This window comes from Neovison vison, chromosome 5 (assembly GCF_020171115.1).
Source record: "Neovison vison isolate M4711 chromosome 5, ASM_NN_V1, whole genome shotgun sequence".
In the NCBI taxonomy this organism is placed as follows: Eukaryota; Metazoa; Chordata; class Mammalia; order Carnivora; family Mustelidae; genus Neogale; species Neogale vison.
In genome coordinates this window covers 112,935,612-112,961,270 of record NC_058095.1, presented here as the reverse complement: position 1 = coordinate 112,961,270, position 25,659 = coordinate 112,935,612, and the positions used below count along the sequence as shown (strand labels likewise).

The window sequence follows — 25,659 nt, the reverse complement described above, 5'->3', positions numbered from 1 at the left end:
AAAACCCAAGCACACAGATACAGAAAACAGAATAAGAGTTGCCAGAGAGGTTTTAGAGAAGTAGGGGACTGGGTGAAGGGGATGAAGAAACACAAACTTTCAATTATAAAATAAGTTATGGGGATATAATGCACAGCATGGGGAATATACCAAATACTATTATTTTAACTTGCAAGGTGATAGATGGTAACTAGGCTTACATTGTGATCTGTTTGCAATGTATACAAATGTGGTATACACCTGAAACTAATATAACATTGCATGTCAGTTAAATGCCATTTTAAATAATAGTATTAAGTTTCTTAGCTGCAAAACTATTTGCTCTTCCAGCCTTCATTCTAAGACTAAATATAATGCTCTTCTATATAACATGGAGTTGGGACTAGAACATAAAGCATGGAAAACCAACCTCTTGCACTCTCAGGTCTATAACCAGGTAAGGGCATAAAAGTAGAACAGGAAAGCCTGCTGAATTAGCTATAGGACATAGGGTGCATAGAGAAAAGACAAGTTTCCAAAACACCTAAAAAACACACTGTATCTATATTTCTATTTAGTTGATTTTTATACAAACCATGTCCTTTCAGGCGATTAACTGGCCCACTATGAAAAACCAGAGGAATAGTATTAGTAAGTAAATCAATACCAAAGGCAGATCCAATAGTGATTGCAGTCCTACATTTGATCTACATAGACTATAAAGAATATAAAAATGAGACCCATCAAAAGAGAACAACTCAAGAGCTTTTCATTAAAAATAAAAACCATTTATACAGAAGTATTTCAAAATGTATTTATGAATGTGTTTAAAAGAGTATAAAAGATTTTTTTTCTTTTGTTCAAGTTTGTACCCTGGATTAAGTAGAGCTTAATATAAAAAATGCCAAAGCTTCCCCCAGCGTTATCTGAGAATTACATAAGAATTAGCTGCTTTGAGAGATAAGCATGTAGCACCCATAACTCTTGCAAACCCAAAAGTATCGAATTATTCCCTCCTTTTTTATCTTACTAACATTGCTGTAATTAGGCTTCCAATAAGATGTGAAACCGTGAGAGAAATAGTGTAACATTTCAGTGGCAGTAGAAATTACATCTGAGCTCAGCAATCAGATTCTACAAACATGCATCAATAATAACAGGGGAAAACTGGTCATCCCCAATATTTGTTCAGCTGAGTGGATGGGAAACTGAAGTCAAGGTAAAAACAGTGAAGATAAATAAAGGAGTTTTAAGGAAAATCATCAAGTGAGGTCCTTCAAGGTCAGGTGACAAAGGACAGATGAAGTAAATATTTCTCATACATCCTGGAAAAAAAAAAAAAGAACAAAAATGAGTATAAGCAGCAAAACAAATTCAGAGCCTCTATAAGTACAAAATGAATTTCCCTCAGAGAACACCCTTTACTATACTGGGCTTAAATGTCTATTTTGTATTTAATGATTTGTCCCAGTGACATGTTTTAATTTTTAAGTCCGATTGCATTTGATTCACAAAATAGTCTCAGTCAACAATGTAATGGCCTGTTGAGTGACAGCTCATCAGCTGTGTTCTTAGAGAGAGGTTAACATAGGTCACAAACAATAGTATTCACTAATACTGTCACCTACCTCCATAGTTACAGCAAGGACAGGACAACACAGTGTGAAGCAGAGCAATCTAAATGGAAATGCATGGCGTAGAATGGCATTGTATTATGCAGCAGAAAGGTGACTTCTAAGGGGACCTCCAGGAAGGGAACTAGACTAAATGAGTCCCCTCCACCCCGTGCAAAGGGTCAAGAAGTCTCCATCAAACATCCCAGAATGCTGTGCAACATTACACTTGGGATTCAGACTATTGCTGCTCTAACATTCTAGGAAACTAAAATCTCAGGTGGCCTCATAGGTCATGTTGAAAGTGCAAATGCCCTTGAAGACACAGGATTTAGAGTTTCCACAGCATTTAAGGAGTCTCACCTATTGGTATCAGAGAAAACAGAACTTGAAGTGATTCTTTCAAAGTCCTACCCTAGTTATATCATAAAGAGTAGCAGAGGAGGCTAGAAAACCAAAAAAATTTTAATGTAAAAATAATTTTTAATTATATATAAAGGAATATGCAATTAATGTGATTTAATTTTTAAAAGATTGAAAGATGAAGATCAGTCTGTCTACCCAAATACACTTATCAAAGACCTATTTAAGTGTTCATATGATGTTCCAAGAAACAAGGTTTTTTTTCTCTTTGTCTTTCATCATTGTTGTATTTTTTGCCTGCCTCCTTTTCTGCTTCCTCAGCTTTTTACTGATTCCAGTAGTTCTCCAAGCCCCCTTTGTGAACTCTCTCGTTCCTGGGGGAGCTCAGGTGTCATCTGTCAACTTCTAAATAAATGACACAGTCTAAATACATTCTGTGTATTAAACTTTTGTCCACTTGTTCTTTACAAAACATGTCCAGGGTAAAAATCTTCATATGTGGCTTCTTTCTTTTGTATGGTGTCCTTCATTGAATAGATATTTCATTTTAATGTATATTTATCATTTCCTTTTGGTTTATACTTTGAATCTTACAAAATCTGCCCTAGCTCAATTTTATAAACAGTCTGTTTTCTTCTAAAATTTGAAAAGTCTTCTTTTCTACTTATAAGGCTTAATCCACCTAGAGTTGATTGGTTATGATTTCATGTGGGTATTCAACTGTCCCAGTAATATTTGTTGAAGAGTATACTTTCCTCACTGATATGCTTTGCCTTCTGTCATATGTCAGAATTCAAAAAATGGTTGGGTCTGCTTGTGCCAGTTCCAGACTGTATTAAATGTTTAAACAAGTCTCTATACATACTTCTTTATTTTTAGTAGTGAATTGGTTATTCTTGGTTCTTTGATCATAATTTAATGAAATCTGTAGATTATTTGAGAGCTCATTCCTATTCCCATCCATTAATAAGGTATAACTTCATTCATTTATTCCTTAAGATCTTTCTATAAAACTTTATATATTTTTTAAAGGTCATGGCATTTTTTATTTTATCTTTTTATTGATTTTTTGTTTATTTGCAATTTATAGAACTTTTTATATATTGATCCTAAATTTACCAAATTTGTAGTCTTCTTATTTATTCTGATAAATATCAATTCTTTTTGATTTTCTAAGTAGGTAATTGTATCATCTGTGATTTATAAATGTTTCTTTTCCTTTCAGCCTTCACATATGATTTAAAGGAAATGCCTTTAATATATTTCTATTATAAATTTTGCTCCCTTTATTAGCTAAAGAAATGTCCTTTCTATTTCTCCTTTCCAAGGAGCTCTTATCACAAATGAGTACTGAAATTTTTCAAATGTTTTCTCTGTATCTACTGAGATGATCATATGGTGTTTCTCCTATAATTTAGGAGGTAAATCATCTCAGTTTTTTGGTCTTGTTTTGTTTATTCATTTGTGATAAATCAAGCTTCCATCTGAGATAAGTGCAATTTGACAAGGATATATTATGCTTTTTAAAGAAATTTATTATTGAATCTGTCAAAATTTTGTGTTTTTTTTAAGTCTGTATGAATGAGCCTATATTCATAAATTTTTTTTCTGTGTGTAATCATGATTCAGGTTATAGTTACTTGTTTAATTCTTTGGAGATTATTTTCTCTTTTTTCATTTATCTGGAAAACTTTCTAGACTTCTAGAATAATCTGTTTTTCAAATATTTAGTGAGCTTTTTTCCAGAGATCATGTTTTTTTCTTCCTTGAAGTTCTATTTTGGTTTTTGTTTTTTCAAATCTTCTTGGTTGTCTTTGTCACTTGTTTTTGCTCATTGTTTCAAATCCAAAATTTATTACATCATATGTTTTATACATAGCTATTTTAAATTTAGTATCAAAGCATTTCAGTATATCAAATCATTTGGTTCTAAATCTTTGTTGTTTTGCCATCCCTCAGTCACAGCCACCTGTTTCCTTGTGCCTGTGCTAAGTTCCAGCCACTGTCGTATGCTTGGGATAGATCAATGAATAAAACAATCAAAGGGCCCTGACTGATGCAATATGGAATGTGTATTACACCTTAGAGAGAGATTAAGAGTAAACAGAAAATAATATATACAAGCAAATAATGTTAGAAAGGTATGTTAGAAGTTGTGGAGTGCCACAGAAAAAGAAGTGAAGCCCAGAAAAAGGATGGCTAGAGCCAGGGATAAGGGCACAAGTGGCAGCATTAAATAGATGGCCAGGGAAACCTCACTGAGGTGAGATTCAAGAAAAATCTTCTAGAAAAAAATCATATGGAGAAGTATAAAGGGAGCAACCAGTGCAAAGGCCATAAGGTGAAAGTAGCCAGTTCCTTAAGTTTTCAAAGAGCAGCAAGACAGCTGATGTGGCTGGGAGGAATGAGGAAGAAGGGCGGGCAGTGTGGTAAGAGAACACCAAAGGGATTAAGTGGGGTCTAGATCAAGGAAGCACCTGGTAGGCTACAGTATGGACTTGGGTTTTTACTCCATGTGATCTGAGAGTCACGGGAGCCACTGGAAGACTTTAAGCAAGGAAGTGACAGGATCTGGCTTCTGTTTCAAAGGGATCATTCATATTGAGAATAGGTTGTAGGTGGGTAAGTGTAGAAGCAAGGAAACCATCTAGAAGACTATTTCAAGAATCTAGATGAGCACTAACAGAGATTGGAAGTAGAATAATAGTGGTGGAGGTAGTGAGAAGCTTCTAGTTTGTACATATTTGGAGGAGAAGTCAAGAAGATTTGCTGATGGATGGGTGCCTGGGTGGCTCAGTTGGTTAAGCGACTGCCTTCAGCTCAGGTCATGATCCTGGAGTCCCAGGATCGAGTCCCACATTAGGCTCCCTGCTTAGCAGGGAGCCTGCTTCTCCCTCTGACCACCCCCCCCATGCTGTCTCCCTCTCTCTCAAATAAATAAATAGATAAATAAATTTTAAAAAAGAAGATTTGCTGATGAATCGATTGTGAGTGATATGAGATGGGCTGTACCAATATATAAAAGGATAAAGTGCAGATGGAGCACTCAGGTAGAAGGAATCAAAGGTCAACTTTTAGACATGTTAAGGTTGAGATGTCCATTAGACATGCAAGTAGAGATGTTGAGTGGATAAATGGATATGCAAGTCTAGAGTCAAGGAAGAGGTCAAGGCTGGAATTAGAAATGTATGAGTAATAAACATGTAAGTGGAATTTAAATTCATGAGAATAAATGAGGCCACCAAGGTGTTAAGTGAACATAAAGTTCAGAAGGTGATCCAAGGTGGATCTCTGAGGTGCTCCAATGTTGAGAGGACAGCAAGATGCAGGGGATTCAGCAAAGGAGAATGAAAAGGAGTAGCCATTGGGATTGGTGGAAACCCAAGAAAGAATAATGCCCCAGAAGCCAAGTAAGTAGTTTCAGAGAGGAGGAAGTGATTCACCATGACAAATGATGCTGATGGATAACCACTGGACTTTGTAATATGGACATCATTAGTGACCATGATAAGAGCATTATGGTTGGACTGATAAAATCTAGATCACGATTTAAATGAGTTTAAGAGAAATGGGAAGAAAGAAATTACAGACAACTAAAGGATAGAAACCTCTTAAGTTTTGCTTGAAAGAGGAACAAAAACAGGACAGTAGCAAGAGGGAAGGGGTATCAATATGATTTATATTTATATATTATACTGATGGGAATTTTCTAGTTCAGGTGAATTCAGGAGAGAGAAGAATATCATTAGAACAAAGTCCCCCACTAGGTAGATAAGAGAGAATCTGGTCCCCAAGGAGAAGCAGACATAGAAGTAAGGATGTCCATAGGGATGTAGAGGTGGGGGCCTGAGGACCTTTATGTCACTGCTTCTTTCAAGTAAGGGAAGAGCTGATAACCACTTTGGCCAAGACTGTCCTACTAAGGAAGCTTTAGCAACCTTCACTCATATCACAAGAAAATGATACTCCTTTCTTTTTATCCATGAAGAATCTAAGCAGAGATTACAGCTCACTCCCATAAGGCCTATCAATAGTCAGGGGTGAACCAGATTTCCAAACCCTCATTCCCTTAACAGCAGCCCATGTGGTATTCATTTACTCTCTCCCATCATCTTCCCCTCAATCCCAGGTTATTTTTCTAAGTACTCTCTAAATTTTGAGAGTTGGTAAGTAGAGGAGAAAATGCGCAGTTTCCAAGTCCTGCCCCAAATCCAAGTTTCAATCATGTCTCACAACTTATAAATTCCATGAATGTGAATGTCTTCAAGTCACAATGCCCCATTTTCCACAGGACTCCTACTCATATATTCTTATGAATAAATCAATAATTTATAAATTGTAACTCCTGATACAAAAATCCTGTGTTTTTATTCTTTTCTCTCTCTTCCATGTTGTCCCTATTCTGAATGCCATAGTGATACACAAGAGCATACATTATGGATACATATCCAGTAAAATTCCTTGCAAACTTGCCTACATTCAATTATCTTCAGTATATATACATTTGTGAGATCTATTCATCAATTTTAACTACTAAATGCCTTTCAAGAAAACATGCATAAGATTTCCAACAGACTTTCTCAAAAATTATCTTTTGCCCATGAAGTATTTATTAAAGGGTGATCTCTAGAGTTTCCAGCAAGCACTTGATTATTTTGTTGTATTTTACCAGTTTAAAGATTTCTATCTGCCCCATTTTTTTAGTAGGTACGTATGCACTTGGGTCTCAATTAAATTATGAAACCCAGTGTAGTTTTGATTCTGTACACATTGCAAAGCCTCCAATTATATACATTCCAAAGATTCAGTGCTGGTTCAATGATCTATTGTGCACACAAAACACATTAAACACATATTACAACACAGTTGCAAGGTTTTCTTCACAGAAATCCATAAGGACATTTCATTTCCAAAAAGTGCCTTTTGCTGTAGGGTTTTTTAAAAATCATTTTGTAGTGAAAAATTAAATACGGTTTCTTTGATGTGCTAGTTTCACTGAAAGAATATATTACTAGAGAATACTTACTATTTTTATAACCATATTGCACTTAAAATCCCCTTGAAAAAAATTTTTTCATTTGTTTTTGTTGTAGTTCTGGGCAAGGGGTGATAAAAAATCTTTACAGTCCAGGCAATCATATTGAGAACAAAGGGCAGGTGTCATTTTTTATTGTGATTGGCCAGCACTGAAACCAGGACTTTTTCCCTCTCTCTAGAAACTATTGTGGAATTTACAGTAATCATCCTGGCTGACTGCCCATCATACAGTTGAACAGCACAACAAAAAAATAGTATCTTGGGAGAAAGCCACAACATATTTTTAAAATTCTCATTGATTTTACTGTTCAACTTTGAAAGACTTTTTTTTTTAAGAGAAAAGAAAAAAACTCACCCAGCTGTTACCACTATTCGTATTCCAATGGCCTCCAAAGTGCTCAAAGCCACCTGGTTGACTTTTGCCTTGGAGCCGGTCCAGGAAAACATTATTTACCCTTTAAACAATGAAAAATATGTGTAAGTGGAAAGCTTGCTACAGGGTTGAGAGATTTTTGAGAACCTAACAGACTGTATGAACTGTGAGGATTGCTTCCCTCCCTTCAGCTTAGAAGTAATCTGTAGAGACTTCTTTTCACATTAGCCATATGACATGCTGTTAACAGCCCTTCGCCAGTTGTGACTCCAGCAAGAGGGGACACAGTTCTGAACTCAGAACTTCATTCCTTCATCTTCTACCAGTTCTGCAAGAGCCTTATTCCCCAGCAACCATACCCCTCCAAGACCTGCCAGTGCGAAATCTAGAGGCTGAGAAGAGATGGAAGCTTCGGAAAGACCTGAAACATGAAGGGGAACTAAAAATAGCTCTGTGGTACTATTGTTGCAATGGAGATGTCCCTCCCAAATGACCTGTACCCCACTGCCAGTCTTGCTAAAGTAAACCCCATAAGTGCAAATTAGAAGGAAAATAGGAAGAGATTCATATTAGAAATGGGAAATATTAAAAGAGGGAAACTCAAGCTCTCAAAAGAAAGAATGGGTATATCCTTCCCTAATGTTTGGTCATACCTGCAGTAACCAATTTCAGAAATTAAGGTGAACACATAGAAGGTAAAACCTTAAGGAAAGGCAAGAAAATGATTATAATAGAGGTCAGAATAAGGGTTAACAGTAGGGTGGTGGTTATATTCTGGAGCTGGCTACTTGAATGTTCACTCTCTAATTAATCATTATAAATATTTCATGGACTTTCCTATATGTTATAAAATATAAAAAAATTAAAACTTTCCATGGCCACCATTCTAGTCCAAATCACTATCCTCTCTCATCTTGTTTTTGCTTCCACTCCCACCCTCTGTAATTCATTCTCCACACAACTACCTTACTAAATTATAAAAGGGATCATGCCTTCCTTTTGCTTAAAACCCTCCTATGATCTTCCATTAGTCTTTTTACTTTTGTATTTAAATTCACTTTAATTAACATATAGCATATTATTAATTTCAGAGTAGAATTTAGTGATTCATCAGTTGTATATAACCACAAGTGCTCATTCTATAAAGTGCCCTCCTTAATGCCCATCACCCAGTTATCCCATCCCCCCAAACACCTCCCCTCCAACAACTGTCAGTTTATTTCCTATAGTTAAGAGTCTCTTATGATTTCCCATTAGTCTTAGAACAAAACACTGCCTTTTAAAATCTTGTATTTTCTGGCTCCTGCCAACCTCATTTTATCTTATTCTCTTCCTCACCATCTATAATCCAGCCACTTGAGACTCAAGTCCAAACTCATTCCCACTTTTGAGGGCCTTTGCATTTTTTCCTACACCTAATAATAGGGGATATCTACAATGTGACTGGCTCTTGTCCTTTGATGTTACCCCTTCATGGGGACTACTACCTTCAATCTCTCTCCTCACAGTACATATCATTGTCTGAAATACTCTTGCTGTTAACTTGTTGACTTCTATTTCTCTTCTCCAGATTGTAATTTCTATGCAGTTAGGGATGTTCTCTGCTATTTTATGCCTATTCCCAATGCCTAGAACAAAACCTTCACAGAGCCTTGTCCTGATAGGTAAGAAGAGAATGAATGAATCATCCAGGTGCGTGGTCCCCCTATCTGCCTGCTTCTGTGACTACAGCTGCATCAAGAAACCACCAATGGAAAAAAAAAAAAAAAAAAAAGAAACCACCAATGGTGGTGAGTATAGGCTGCAAAAATGGCCCAATGTCCACAGCTCTCAGTTTGTTCACACACTGTCTTATCATGGACACAGGTGGTACAATTCACTTTTGGCCATCAGTTACTAGAAGGACAGCACAGTGGGTCGACAAGAGCCCATAGGTGGTAAAGAGATTGTGTTTTTTCTCAATTCCTATTGAGAATTCAAAGACAAGAAAAAAGTACCAGCTTATAGATTTGTTTACTAGTGTTAGAAAGAACATACATTTTATTGCTGTCAAATCCATGCTCCGGCTTTTCTTCTAAGAGTTAATATGGATAAAAACTACTATTTAAGGATGATTCAAGTTTCAGTAAATCAGTTCAGTTCACTCCACTTTTCAACTCATAGCTCAGATCTTTTCAAGTCCTTGACCCCCATGCTTTATCTTTTCTCTCTGAGGTTTCAACTTTCTTCTCTCACTCAGAAAGTTACCATGGGTCAGGTTCAGGTGCAACCAGGCTCAATCAATATAGGATGCATTGAAAAGCTTGTGAGGAATTCCACAAACTTTCTGTTACAAAACTCAGAGTTGAGTTTTCTGCTATGTCAACTTCTAAATGGTAGAATACATGTTGTCTTTTTGGCTCTAATAAAATTATATCCCTGGAGAAAATCTAACTTATGGCCCTTACACACACACACATACACACAGAGCTAGTGCTGTTGCCCTCAGCAGGAATAGTCACGGATTTTATTCGTTCAGAGGCTATTGAATGAGTATTTTCATTTAACATGCAAGAGCTTACTTTAAACTCTAAGGGCGGGGCGCCTGGGTGGCTCAGTGGGTTAAGCCGCTGCCTTCGGCTCAGGTCATGATCTCAGGGTCATGGGATCGAGTCCCGCATCGGGCTCTCTGCTCAGCAGGGAGCCTGCTTCCCTCTCTCTCTCTGCCTGCCTCTCCATCTACTTGTGATTTCTCTCTGTCAAATAAATACATAAAATCTTTAAAAAAAATAAAAAAATAAACTCTAAAGGGCAATATAAACATATGCTCTCTTCAAAAACTGACTGAGAACATAAAATATGTGTTCAAAAACTTGATCAGTTACCTCAAAACTGGTTACTGAGGTTATTACCCGGAGAGATTTCCTCTTAGATTAAATTTGCATCTATATTTAACTAGAATCAATAAAAAGAGAAAATAATGTGTAGAAAATAAATAACCGCATCAAGATTTAGGTATCCAGTATTATGGAAATAAAGAATGAGGGTCAAGTTTCCCACAACAAGAAATTAATCCTTTCTACCTCTTACCAAATAACTTGCGTTTTTATTGGATGCCCACTGAACATGAATTTCTTAGCCAAGAGGGCCTATTAATGTAACATATCGCACTATCTTTAAGATGCTTAAAACTTTACAATCTAATCAATCCTCAGAAATCCAGAGAAATAACTGGCTACTACTAACAACCAGTGTTAAAGACATGCACTATTGGGTTTTTTAGTAGAAAGTATTTTAAAGAGAAAATGAGAAGAACCAGGGGCGCTTGAGTGGCGCAGTCGGTTAAATGGCTGTCTTCGGCTCAGGTCATGATCCCAGGATCCTGGGATCAAGTCTCACATTGGGCTCCCTGCTCAGTGAGGAGCCTGCTTCTCCCTTTCCCTCTGCCTGCTGTCCCCCTGCTTGTGCTCTCTCTGTCAAATAAATAAAATCTTAAAAAAAAAAAAAAGTTTTTAGAAAATGAGAAAAACCATAAGAAAAAAAAATAGGTAGCAATAATTGCTACCCCTCACCCCCAAAAATAGCCTAACCAATGCCTCAGAATTCTGATGCTTTCTTTTAGTCAGAGAAAACCACCTAAATTCACACTTGACATTTTAAAACTATTTTGATAGACTATGTAAGTAAAATAATCAGGTCAAAAAAATGGGAGATGAACCATGAGAGACTATGGACTCTGAAAAACAATCTGAGGGGTTTGAAGTAGCGGGGGGGTGAGAGGTTGGGGTACCAGGTGGTGGGTATTATAGAGGGCACAGCTTGCATGGAGCACTGGGTGTGGTGAAAAAATAATGAATACTGTTTTTCTGAAAATAAATAAATTGGAAAAAAAATATATGAGTACCCATCCATAGTTCACAGCTCCAGCAGAATTGGGAGCTTCCATTAACACTCTGTATATTCTCAATTAAAAAATGAAGCCACCACAACTAAAAAATACACATTAGCAACAGTGGGAAGGTTAAACGTATAAGTGACACCACTCAGTTTCAGAAGAATTTGCTCTCTTAGATCATGAAACCCTTTAAATTCTTCCGAGATTCTCAAGCACATTGCAATAAACTCAGATAAACCAAGCGCCCCCCCACCCCCAGGAAAATCCTAGAATAATGATAGATATGGAAGTTATTAGCAACGGCCGAACATCAACATGATATTTTACTGGGTACTCTTAATGTCTGATATTAGGAATAAGAGAGTACTTACAATGTTAAAAATTGTTTAATGGTTTCTATTTTAAGATATTTTTCCTAATATGTTAGTCAATATAAAATAGTTCTTGTCTGACCTTTCATATTCAAGTATGAGTATCTCACCCTCTTACGAGTTCAGTTATTATTCTAAAGTTGTGTACAAATAGTAAAAGATCATCTCAAAGTAATAAGATACTTTGTCCCATGGGAGGCAAATTAAGTATCACCTAAATAAACGCATAGCTTGACAGCATGATTCTGTTTTCTAGTATGAATTTTTGCCACCTCCCCAGAAAAGCTGGATATTTTATGTCTATGTATGAAAAATCAGCTAGTGTATGTGTATGTATGTGTATACATATGTAGCAGTTGGCATCCTCACATACATAACATGCCCCAATAATATAAAGTTAAAAAGGTAATATAGATTCCAAAACCATATTCAATATGATTATAGTACTTTCTTAAAACATTGCAAAAACTTTATAGGTAGTTATTTTAATCAAGGATGCTTATTTTATTAGCCATTTATACCTCCTGTGTTCAGCTTGGTGAGTTTTGGTCCTTTCTTCCTCCTGTTGCTGTCGCTTAAATTCTAGTAATTCACTCTAAGAACAATAAAAATTTTAAAATATGGCTTTTAATTAACATCATTGTACAGAAGATACCCAAATCAATTACATATTTAACCTGAGCTGGTATACTATTTCATTTTTGAAACTTTTACTTAAGTACCATTTCCATGTGAAATTATGTTCTTATGTAATTAGGTAGCAAAAATAATTGTACCTTAGTCAAACAATAGCTCTGGGAGTATAAAATTGTAAGATTAAAACGCCGATGTGCATGCTCAAGTTATTAGACTAATAGGTACAACATACACAGAAGAAAATACAACATGAGTCAAACTCACCTATGTCTTCCAAAGAAAAATCAAATCAGTTCTTCAAGAAATGTCACACAATACTACTTCCTGGTGTTTCTCTAGCATTTCTTTCCCAACAAATTTATAGCAGCTTACAAATAAATGCTGAACTCAATTCTGTAGTGAAATTCCATTAGTAAAATATCCTCCCTCCTGGAGAATAATCAACTTACCTATTATTGACTAGTTACTTCTAATATCAGCAGAACTTTGGACTCCCTGGAGGGGATACTTTGCTTCGGTTAGGAGATCATGTTACTACAACTAAATCTCTGCTTCTGACATTCGGATTATCTTCCTAGAAGACGCAACCTTCAACTTACTCTGTTTATGGTGTTATGCCAAAGAACCAGGTGCTAGCATTTCTCTAGTATTCAATTGCCTTCCTTGAAGCAGACTGATTTTTTAACCTCTTTTCAAAGACAGTAAAAGGCAGAGGGATGAAAATTATCAGAACCATGTCATAAATTAGGGCCTGAGTCAGAATTTTCCAGTGGAGAAAATACTGATAAACACATGCCAACACGTGTATTTTTTTTTTTTTAAGAACAAAATGTCCTTGATAAAAAGTATAAAATAGGGGTTCCTGGGTGGCTCAGTGGGTTAGGCCTCTGCCTTTGGCTCAGGTCATGGTCTCGGGGTCCTGGGATCAAGCCCTGCATCAGGCTCTCTGGTTGGCAGGGAGCCTGCTTCCTCCTCTCCCTCTGCCTGCCTCTCTGCCTACTTGGGATCTCTCTCTCTGTCAAATAAATAAATAAAATATTTTTAAAAAATAAAATAAAATTATAAAATAAATTCAAAGTTCAGATTGACATTTTATTTTTTAACTTTATTTAAAGGCCTTCTAACATTCCACCATCCCCAAAACAAAGAGACAGGTTTCATATACTGTGATATTACAAATATATTACTCATCAATCCCTAAAGCACATTATTTAATTCCAGTTATGATCTAGCACCACCACCAAAGGAAAAAAATCAGCACGTTTTCTAAATAAATAATATTCACTCAATCATTGTATGGGCATTTATGCAGTAGATGCCAAGCCTTGTGCTAGAGACTCACTTTCCTACAATGGCATAAAATAATTTTATTTTATTTTTTGTCACTATAATATATGAACATAGTTTTTAAAAGGCTACCAAGTAAGAGAGCTACTTATTAGTACTACCAAACCTTACACTAAAATAAAGGAAGTTCCTATCCTTCCCCATTGACACCAAAATCACTTTCAGTTCCTGTGTGTGGTTTCATCTGTCAGTTACCTCCTTCTTAATAGTATGTATATTCTATTTCTTAACTTTGAAAAAAGATACTATCTTTTGCCTTCCTACTGTGGAAGATTTGGGGCTCTATTACAACCCCCATCCCAACCCCAATCTCCCTTCTCACTATATCACCATCCTCAGCCCTCATCCTTACAGTGTTTTCCAAAGTTCAGTGGCAAGGGAGGGGCTCCAGGGGTCCTACGGCTTTAGACTTCCAAGTCATCCTTATCTCTTCAACACCAGCCCTCAAAGTAGCTGGTACCCCAGTTACAGAACTGCATTGGGACTGCTTCAACTCACACCTTACTACTTCTTGCAAATAAGTTTGGGCTTTCCCTAGCTCTGTGGTGCAGCTTCTGAAATTTTGATGGTTCCTTTTCTTTGCTGTAGTCTCCAATCTGTTATTTTGCTCTTACTGGGTTATGGCTTTAAAAGAATTTTGGTGTGTGTGTGGGGTGGGGGTGGGGGGTGCTCCTGGGTGGTGCACTCTGTTAAGCATCCAGCTCTTGGTTTTAGTTCAGGTTGTGATCTCAGGGTTCTGAAATCGAGCCCTATTTGGGAGTCCAGGCTCAGTGTGGAGTCTGCCTGAGATTCTCTCTCCCTCTCCCTTCCCACTACTGCTCATGCGCTCTCTCTCTCTCTCTCTCTCTCTCTCTCTCCCCCTCCCTTCCTCCCTCTAAAATAAATAAATCTTGGGCGCCTGGGTGGCTCAGTGGGTTAAGCCGCTGCCTTCGGCTCAGGTCATGATCTCAGGGTCCTGGGATCGAGTCCCACATCGGGCTCTGTGCTCAGCAGGGGGCCTGCTTCCCTCTCTCTCTCTCTCTGCCTGCCTCTCCGTCTACTTGTGATCTCTCTCTGTCAAATAAATAAATAAAATCTTTAAAAAATAAATAAATCTTTAAAAAATTTTAATATAAAAATAAATTTTATAGCAATCTGAGTTTTTTCTAAGATTTTATTTATTTATTTTACAGAAAGAGAGACAGCAAGAGAGGGAATACAAGCAGGGGGAGAGGGAGAAGCAGGCTTCCCACTGAGCAGGGAGCCCCATGTGGGGCTCGATCCCAAGACCCTGAGATCATGGCATGAGCTGAAGCCAGATGTTTAACAACTAAGCCACCCAGGTGCTCCAAGGTCTAAGATTTTAACTTAAAAGATGGAGCCACAGGAATTTTCAAAGGAGGCATGAGTGTATTTATTTATAGGTGTAGAGCAAGAAAAGTTCAGAAATCATAAAGGAAAATGATTGATAAATTTGGCTGCATGAAAATTCAAAGCTTGCATTGGGAAAAATAGCTTAATAGCTTAAACAAATTATAAAACAAACTTAAAAAACTTTTTGTAACACATATAGACAAATTCAATTATTATTTCACTCATTCAACAACTTCTGACTGCTTATTATGAGCCAGGCTTGGATCTCTATGACAGGGATATAATAATGAACAAAATAGAGGAGAACCTTTCTCCTTAAGAGTTTCTACTCTAGAAAAGAGGAAACGCAAAAACAAGTGAAAAATATATCCAGTTGTAATCCTGTGCGGAGGATTAAACACACTGATGTGAGACTCAGTTGCTATTTTAGATGAAGATTCTGGGGAGGCCTGAGGAGGTGGTTAAGACCTCATATAAACTAGTGAGAAAAAAACAACAACCAAACAGAAAGGACTAAAGAAGAGGAAGAAAAAATTCACAAAGTACAGATTGCTTATAAATTCAAAATGGTCATGATATATTCACACACAATCAAAGAAATAAAAATCAGAACAATGAGATAAAATTTTTCAATCATAATGGAAAAAAACTAGAAAAGATGAAGAGAAAAACAAGTAGAGTCAAGCACTTTTGTGGCATACCTAAAGTAGTGAAAACTGATTTAGTTTTTGGCAACAACCAGCAACATGTAAAATGTACATGTATGTCTTTTGTAGAACTGTTCAGAGATACACATATAGGAGTAGTTACAGTTGGATCTATTATCATTATTATTAAATTATGTAAGTTCATTATTGAACTTACAAATTGAATTTTTGAAAAATGTAAGTTCAAGAGTAAGTCTTAGTGTCCATTAATAAGGAACTGTACCAGTAAGTTAAAGCATTTACACAATGGAATACTATGCAGGAGATACAAAGAATAAGGCAGATGGGAGAGAAGGGTAGGCACCAGTAGAGGGATCACTAAGATACATTAAGTAATAAAAGGTTCAGAGAACAAACTGAGCATTCACCAGAGAGGAGGAGGGTGGTGGGTTGGGCAAAATGGGAGAAAGCTTCCAGTAATGGAATGAATAAGTCACAGGAATAAAAAACAAAGCATAAGGAATTCAGTCAATGATATTGTGATAGTGATGTATCAGGACAGATGGTAGCCACGCCTGTGGTGAACCTAGCATGGGTATAAATTTGTTAATTCACTAAGTTGTACACTTGAAACTAATGTAACATTCTGTGTCAAATACACAAAAAACTTCCCCTGAGACAAATAGAGGGGAAAAAAGGTAATTTCAGAGCAGTTTTCTTGGGACTATTCCATATAAATAGAAAAGCACATTGATTTCAACTTTTATATATAGACGTGCATCATATTTAAAATAATTTTATAAATTTATAAATTTTATAAAAAACATACACCAAAATGTTAACTGTAATTATCACTGGGGTAAGAAGCATGGAAGATGGATAGGCAGGGCAAGCAGCTTTAACACCGCATGTAATTCTTGCTTTCTAACTTTTGATCCTTGTGCTCACATTACTTCCTCATACCATCAACAGAGGTTTCTCCATATGGGAGACCATTTCTCATTCTTTATATTTTCCTCTTTTTAAAAATCTTAATGAATACATAGTTTTTCATATGTAAAGATGTTAAAAAGCAAAACACTCCATTAGGAAGCCAAGAACTTCCCAGTGGGAAGAGGACAGGGAGAGAGTGACACACATTATCCTATGACAGAGCAAGGACAGGGAGAGGAGAAAACCCAGAGCAGGTCGGAAACCGGGACAGAGCTGATGAGGCATCACCATGCAGGAACATCACTCCAGATGGCAGAGGGGAGGCTCTGGCAATGCCGCACTCAGGATTATTATTCTGTATCTAGCAAAGCATATTTACTAGAGAGTGGCTGGTTTTCCTTTGGTAGCACGAAGGATAATTTCAACTAATTAATTTGTTCTGCTGAATTGACAGCCATTGCAGATGTGTCCGCATGCCTTATAAGCATATCCTTGGTTCATTTACTGGTTTTTCATCCAGAAGTGCAATATCTAGTTGGACAGATACAAATAAGTTGTTCTGGTTCCAAGGACTGAGCTTTGGACATTAAGGAAATCAAAACACTTTAAACAGGAGGAATAGGACGCATAGTGTCTGAGAAACCATCAAGCCTGTCCCACTCAACACGCATTTGTTAAGCACCAACTGTTTTCTAGACACCTGGATTCATGCGGAAGGTACAGATGGAAATAGACAGCTCCACTCTGACGGAAACCATAGTGTAATGAGGGAGACAGACGCAGGCACAACTGCAAGACGAAGCACAAAGAAATGTACTGCTGAACACCAGTTCAAGCAACAGGACCTGAGGCTACAGTGGAAAGGGTGCAGAGAACCCGGGAGCAAATTGTTATGCAACAGTATGCCTGGGTCGTGAAGGCTCCCAGAGGACAGAGACCATGTCTTCTCGCTGCTTTCCACATCTCGCTCCATTCAGACAGAGCTGCCTTCAAAGAGGGCACTGAAGTAATAGGATAAAATAAGATAACATCCTGGAGAATCTGCTGTAAATACTGCCCAAAATGGGATCGGTAAATGCAGACAACACAGCAAACCATGCCTCTGCCTTGGCTCACCCTTCAGGTGGGGTTGCTCTCACTAGGGGACAGGCTTCTTGGCTGGTGAGCTACAGGAGGTACCAAAGATCAGCGCTGGGGCCCAAGCTAACAGCAACAAGTAGAGAGCTCACCATTTCCTGCCGGAGGTTGTAGAAGGCACTTCTCTGTGGTCTAGTGTGCCAAAGGGTCAACCACATGACTGCCAGGTCTGTGCAAGCAGGACACTGGAGAAACCTGGTGTGGCCAGAGTGAAAGGGATGCCCCAGAGCAAGGCTGTCATGCAGTCATTGAAGAGTAAGAGAGGGTCATTTTGAAATCATGTCTGAATCCCAGCGAGGGGTGTTCCCACATGGTTCAGCTTGACCGCTTCATGTAAACATTAAAGTGTCATCGCCTGGCTAGGATAAGCTTCTCCCAGGGGAGGATGGTCTCTCAACTCAAGAGGAAAGGATAGTGGAAGGAGAGTTGATGCCACAGATGTTAAAGGACCCCTTTCTTTGAATGCTTTTTAATACACGAGGGGAGCTTTATGGGAGGGGACAGTTGAGAGAAGTCCTGATTTGGGGGCTCCTCACAGCAATATCTTTGCCCAGAAGGACAAAGATGGATTCACTAAGGAAAAAAAGTGGAAACCACTTCAAAAAATTAAGAGGAAAACCAAATCAGAAGAAGGAAATATTAATGGGTGAAGTAGGAGAGTAAAAAATAGCATTATTAGTGTGTGTTCTCCTTTCATTAATTATTTTTAGTTCTACCATTTTAATATACAGAGAAATGGACTTCCAGCTAAAATAATCATTGAATCCCCAGCTCTCTAGCTCCCAACCCAGAAATATATCCTATCAACTTTCTTTTATCTTTTAAAGATTCTATTTATTTATTTGACAGAGAGAGAGAGAGATCACAAGTAGGCAGAGAGGCAGGCAGAGAAAGAGGGGGAAGCAGGCTCCCCACCGAGCAGAGAGCCCAATGCAGGGCTTGATCCCAGGACCCTGAGATTATGACCTGAGCCGAAGACAGAGTATTAACCCACTGAGCCACTCAGGCGCCCCAACTTTATTCTTTTAAAAAAGATTTCTCCTAAAAGTTACTTATTCATTGTGGAAAGTATAAAAAGTACAGAAACTATAAAGGAAGACATGGAGGCACCTGGGTGGCTCAGTTGGTTAAGCATCTACCTTTGGCTCAGGTCATGACCCAAGGGTCTTGGGCTTGAGCCCCAAGGCAGAATCCCTGCTTCTCCATCTCCTTCTCCCTCTCTGCCCTTTCCCCTGCTCATACTCTCATTTTCTCTCTCTCAAATAAATAAAATCTTTTTAAAAAGTAAAAAAGTAAAGGAAGACATAATAATCACACATAAAATCTCTCTACCCAGGAATAACATGTCAATTTCTTCATTTCTTGATTTTATACACACAGATTATAACTTCTTATCAGCAGCTCAGGTCACATTTGTAGGCTTACCACATGCCAGGCATTAAGATAAACTTTCCACAAGCTTTTCTCTCATTTGGTCCTAGAATCAGTATCATGAGGTAAATAACTACCATACACAATAAGGCTTAGAGGGATGAAGTAATTTCCACAGAGCACAATAAGAAGGGGCATGTTTCAAAACTTGCCTGGAGTCTATTTTATAATTTTTTTCATTGTTATATAGGTGATCATATGCCCGTATCATTCAGACACAGTAGCAGCTGCTGCATGGTATTCCAAACTTAAAATCCTCAATCCTCTATCCTTGAACAAACTGTTTCAAACCTTCCAGTAATATTTTTAAAAAACCACAATGTTATATGTACATCTTATGTACATTTCTGATTTCTGATTATTTCTGCAGAACAAACTTAGACCTTTTATATCTAATACTTTCACATTTTGCAAACTCTCATTTGATGTTGTCAAAGAGCCCTTTTCAGTTCACTTTTTACAAATGGCAGAATGAGGGAGTTTGAGGTATTTTTAAATAGCTAATTCTGTATACTCTCCTTGCCCCAGCAAACACACAAATTATTATCCATATTTTTGTAAAGCTTCTTATTTAATTTTGTGATTATTCTCATGGTTGAAATATAGAAATAGTTTTTCAAACGACCTCATTCCCCTGAAAATCTTATTGGAATTGCACACATCTCACAAATTAATATGGATAGAACTACAGTTACTACAATATCGAATTTTACCATGCAGGAGCAACATCCATCTCTACATTATTCAAACTGACACTTACAGATAATAGGAGAGTTTGGGAGTTTTTTGGCTTATTTACTTTTTTAAAAATTGAACAGTGTGTTTACATAGTTGCAAGTTACATATGCAAGTTACATATCTTTTTGATAAGGCCTTTTTATTCCATTTTATTTTTTAATTGATGTTTGCTAATATTTGAGAAAGTTCTTGATTCCTGCTGTATTTTGTAACTTTTTAATTTAATTCCATTTGTTCTAATCATTTTCCCTCAGGTTGTGCAGGCAAATTGTTCTCACCCAAAAATAATTTTACTTATTTTCAGTAATTAGAAAAGCTCTTTTTTTTGTTTTATCGAGTTGGTTAAGATAATTCCCAAATCTTGTTCCATACTGTATTAAGAGTTTTAAGTTTAAAAAAAAAAAGTTTTCCATCAAATAACTTTACAAACTAGGTTAGAATTTCCAGGTCTGGATACTGGTTGGTAGTAGGAGTTGAAGATGTCCTAATATTGTTCACTGCTGTAGTATTTCACCATTGAATTAATGTCGGTTATTGGTTTGGAAGACTGCATGTATCTTAACACAACCTTTTAAATGTCTAGTTCACCGTATTTGTTTTTGTTATTTTTAAATTAGAAACAGAGATTAAAATTTATCAATGCCTTTTTTTTTAATAGCTAAAGAAGTGGTCCATTGGATTTTCTTTCATGACCTATCCTGTAGTGAAAAGATATAAAAAGTTATAATATATAGTCAGTCACCTTCACATTCCTAGAATAAATCTTACTTTGCCTTGGTAAATTAGTTAAGAGGGAAGAATACCATTAACTAGAATTTTCTTTCAAATTTAACCTCTATAAGTTTCTATGTGTGTGTGTTCTCTTTATCAGGCAGTGACATCTTGGAGAGTACAGTTCAATATTAATTCTAAGTTACTTCATCTTTTCCTTGCTCTGAAACAACCTTAAAGCAAGTTGTTCCTAAAGCATAGGAAATAATATTGTTCCTTGAAAATCCCAATGAATTTTCTGTAAAATTTTCCAAGTTTAGCTTGTTAAAGGAGAATAATTCTCAGAAAACTTTAGAAATCACTTGCATTTTCATTTGTCTTTATTTGTTTTAACTCTGAATCATTTTAGAGTTTTATATTTCCCTGTAAAATCATTCACTTAATCCCCATATTTGATTTATTAGCATAGCACTATCTACAATAATATAAGCTTAATCTTTTCCAAATCTATGGTTCTGGCTCCTCATTTCTAATGTTGTGTATTTTCATTTTTACTGATCTCTTCTTGATGAGACTTGCCATAGATTTGTTCATTTTGTTGACCTTATCAAAAAACAAGCTGTTGGATTTTTATAACAGCTGTTTCTTGAAATTATTATTAATTTCTGTTCTTATCTTAATTACTGCCTTCAGTATCCTTTAGGTTCATGTTCTAAGTTCTTAGATTGGATGCTTAATTCATTTCTTTTTTAGTACTGATTGGATTTAAAAGTTATGATTCTTCTTTTCTGAGTACAATGTCTCAGAATACAGTTTTGCATGCATTCCCCATAAAATGCTCTCGTAATTTTTTTATGTATTCTATAATAATTTTCTTTGTCACCCAATTATTTCAGTATTTTCTTATTTTTTGGCTTGTTTTTACTTTCCAAATGACTATAAAAAGTGAATAAATGTGCAAAAAGTGCAACTGGCATATTGGAAATCTATTTAAGTTTCTGAATGGTAGAAAGGAGACAGGATAAATTACACAGGGAAACAAATGTGCAGGATAAGCTGAGCTGAGTTAGCTGTGCCTCTGAAAGAACTCTGAGAGGTAATACTGAGGTAGTCATTAAAAGGATGAGTTGGAGGGACGCCTGGGTGGCTCAGTTGGTTGGGCGGCTGCCTTCGGATTCGGTCATGATCCCAGCGTCCTGGGATCGAGTCCTACATCGGGCTTCTTGCTCGGCAGGGAGCCTGCTTCTCCCTCTGTCTCTGCCTGCCATTCTGTCTGCCTGTGCTCGCTCTCGCTCCCTCTCTCTCTCTGACAAATAAATAAAATCTTTAAAAAAAAAAAAAAAAGGATGACTCTCCAGTCATTGAGAGCAGCTTGGCCATGGGCCCTTTTTCCTCCCACACTGGCACTACACAGCAGACAGCATAGACATGGGCCACTGGGTAACCAGTGAATGGAGGAGGGCTATCTGGGCTCAGAGAAACAGGACAGTGTCCCAGGTACCGACTTAACTAGAGGAGAAAAAGAGGCTACTACTCCCAGATGACAAGCTCCTAAATACCACATTTGGCAGCATGCCCAAAGAAACAAGATGACCAACAATCATATAGTCGAGAAAGAAAAACACAGGAGATAAAACTTAAAATGGAAAGAAAAAAAAAATAGTTAAAATGGTAAACAGAAAACTTTAATGTTTGTGTAATTACCATCAATGAAGAGATCAGAAAGAATATGGTGCTTATAAAGCATAATATTGCTGTGAAAAAGTCAGCAGTCTTGGTAAATAAATTCAATACAAGTGCCAAATAAGCAGAATGGAAACTTATGAAATAAATTAGTAAGCAGGGTGATCTAATTAAAGATTTCTCCCAGAATGCAATGAAAAAGGCCAAACAGATAGAAGTATAAGGAAAACAATATAAGAGATTTAAAGAACAGTTCTCAGACTCCAAAATCCATTTGAGATTAAATAGACCAAAGGTCATACAAGGTCAAAAACAAAACACTGAAATTTCTTACCATTAGGGAGGGGAGGAGAGAGGGAAAGACAGGAGAGAAAAGGAGGAAAGGAAAAAAAAACTGAACAGAAAAAATTCAGAGAGTCAAAAAAAAACAGAGAACAGAAAACAAGAAAGAAAATACAGCTAAAAAGCAAATTAAGGGGGCGCCTGGGTGGCTCAGTGGGTTAAAGCCTCTGCCTTCAGCTCAGGTCATGATCCCAGGGTCCTGGGATTGAGCCCGGCATCGGGCTCTCTGCTCAGCAGGGAGCCTTCTTCCCCCACCTCTCTGCCTGCCTCTCTGCCTACCTGTGATCTCTCTGTCTCTCTGTCAAATAAATAAAATCTTTTTAAAAAAAAAAAAAAGCAAATTAAGCAGCGGGAATTTGTACAAATGCACTAGTCATCACAATAAGTGAGAATATATTAAATTAAAAGGAACCGTGAAACTGGGTAAAAGGAAAAACAGCTACTTTTGTCACTAGAAATATAATTTAAGCCAAATGACACAGAGAGGTTAAAATTAAGTGATGGAAAAGGAAATTGCTGTATAAATTCAGACAAAAAAGCTAAGAGAAAATATTAGAAACAGACAAAATGAAAAGGCAAAAAAAAAAAGAAATCGAGCTGAAAATCATTAAATGGGAAGACTAGTATATTTCATAATGGCAAAATCTGTACTGAACGACAGACTTCCCTTAAGTCTCATTGGTTGGAACAATTTCCCGTGTCCATAGCTAAGTCAGTCACAGTTGAGGAGAATGGAATGCGCATGAGTAGTTAGACCCTTTGGGATTAGATCCCTGGGACTTGGATATGCCTGCCTTCTCTGAAACATGGGCTATGCTAAGTAGAATGTATACATGAGGGAAAAAAAAAATCAGTGTTTTAGGAGAAAGGTAGATAATCAACAGTATTCAATAAGCCACCCTGAAGTTATCACAATGCGCAATTTCCTTCTTTGCAGCATTAATTACTACAAAGTGATTGATTGCCATAAATTAAAAATGCAGTTGTTTATTTCTTTGTCTCCTTTTAATTGTCTGTCCCTCCATTAAGAAGCAAACTTTGGGAAGATCCCTGACGTCCTGTTCTTCATTGAACCTCTAGCATCTTGCAAAAGGCTCCAAATATAGTAGGAGTTCAATACATGTTTGTTGATAGGACGGATGGATGGATACTGGGACAGATTACTCTGAGATAGATCCGCCAGGAAAAAAAAAAAAAGCTAGAAAAGGAAAACTTCAAAGTCATATTAAATACTGTTACAGAGTTACAGGGAGATTGGGATTGCAAAATGACCACTGAATTGAATGATCAGAAGGAGTTTATCTTTGGAGAGGTTTCAGTACGAGCACTTCTAAATATAAATTAGAACATAAGGAAGAAAGGGCAAAATTAATAATAGAGATGTGATTATAGTAAAATTACCTTTGTCTTTTTTTTCCAGTAGGAACAGAAAAGATAGTATCTCTAAGGATAGCACAATCAAGGTAGGGGTGATTTTAGAAAAGCAAGAGTGAGTGTATTTGTTTGCCACCACAAAAATGTAGTCAGATGAGAAGAACATATTGAGTATATAGGAGAAAAGGGGAATTATAAATAAATTTTTGTAAGAAGAGAAAACTGAATTAAATGTAAAATATATATAGGCTAACCTTAAGGAAGAACTTACTGTGTCCAGAGATCAGAGTAATGAAAGAATGTGAAAGAGATACACAAAGCAAAATAAATGTGCTATCACCTCAACTTCACCTAGATTATCTGCTTATGAATCACTTCATCGTGGGTATTCACTAAGTATTTGTTGAATGAATGAAATAAATAAACACATGAATAGATGTGATGGTATATGTCTGGGTTTGTTTGTTTTTTTCTGTATCTTCTTAGCATAAACCTGATGCTTGTTTTCTTAAGCTAAATCTTAGAAGTGATATAGAATGAGAGACTCTACCAATCAGGAAATGCCGTCAGGGTCATGTAAACAACAGACTGAACATGAACAAAAAGGAAGAGAAATAAAAATAAGGTAACTACCCTTCTCTATTCTACTGTTATTGAAAACTCTAATGATGGGATTATGTGTATGCCAAAATTATTCATTTTACTGAAAGCTACAGTAAGTAAAGGGAAATAATTTATGCAAAAAAATATGCTCAATCAATAACCAGAAAATATGTATCAATATTTGTCTAACTGTAGAAGAAAAACAAGATTAAGAAATAAAAAGCTTGATTTTCACTGTTTAAAATAACTGCTCAACCTGAAAATTAAATCCCAGATCTGATTTTCTAATCTGTTGAGCATTCTCTTTGTGAAATGTTCTACTTTTAATGGTTTTCACGTTGTAAATATTCCACCAAACCTTATAAAGTACTATTTAAAATTCACTAGAAGTTATTTTTATATAAGTATATCTTATACCAACTTCACAAGATTCTCCTCAGTATCTAAGTACCTCAGGACTTGATATTAAGTTAAAAGGTCACAAAAATAGACTAACATTTACATGTCACTTCACAGACTTATTGAAAAATACAACATGAGTGTATATTGGGCTTAGCTTCTACATGCTAATTACTTTAGAATCTTACTATATTAATTATTAAATTGTGGATTTCAGTATGAGGCCTTTGGCAAAACAAAAATGTTTTAAAAAAACCATAAAGGAATAAAAATTTTTCTTGGTTTCTTCATTGTTTACATAGTAGCTCAATAACTAAATGTACTACTTAAATTATTTCTTCCAGTGATTTAATTATTATCTGCTATGCACAAAGCAGTTGAGTGACACAAGTCCTCTATAAGATAAGCTGATGGGAACAATGAGTAAGGGCTTGACCATTGCTGGAAGGAGGATAGCACTCAAAAGGGTCAAATTATAGCAGTGCCAATTAGTACATACAGTCTATTTCATAAAGTGATTTTACACATAATTGCTATAATAAGTTATGTTGTACAGCAAAGACATAAGGAAAATTTTTAAATCAACTCAAAAAAATCAAATGAGAGTTAGAATTCAAGTTAATTATATAATAAAGAAATAAATTTGAGAGATATTCTGGAAGAAATGACAGGATTTATCAACTACCAGTATGGCAAGAGAAGTTAGAAAATGAGA

At 36.5% G+C, this 25,659-nt stretch overlaps 1 protein-coding gene across 3 annotated transcripts in view; it reads right to left on the bottom strand.

Moving 5' to 3' along the window:
- Window positions 1–779: 779 nt before the first annotated feature.
- Window positions 780–25,659, bottom strand: part of EPSTI1 (epithelial stromal interaction 1) — an 86,915-nt gene continuing 62,035 nt past the window's right edge. For 2 of the 3 annotated variants that reach the window (XM_044249799.1, XM_044249801.1), the window contains exons 9-10: window positions 12,132–12,205; window positions 7,324–7,447 (exon numbers count right to left, since the gene is read on the bottom strand). In XM_044249799.1, coding sequence (XP_044105734.1) covers window positions 7,324–7,447; window positions 12,132–12,205 — 198 coding nt within the window. Of the gene's footprint in view, window positions 1,305–7,323; window positions 7,448–12,131; window positions 12,206–25,659 lie in introns of those variants that run through there. The other variant, XM_044249800.1, reaches the window with a different exon arrangement.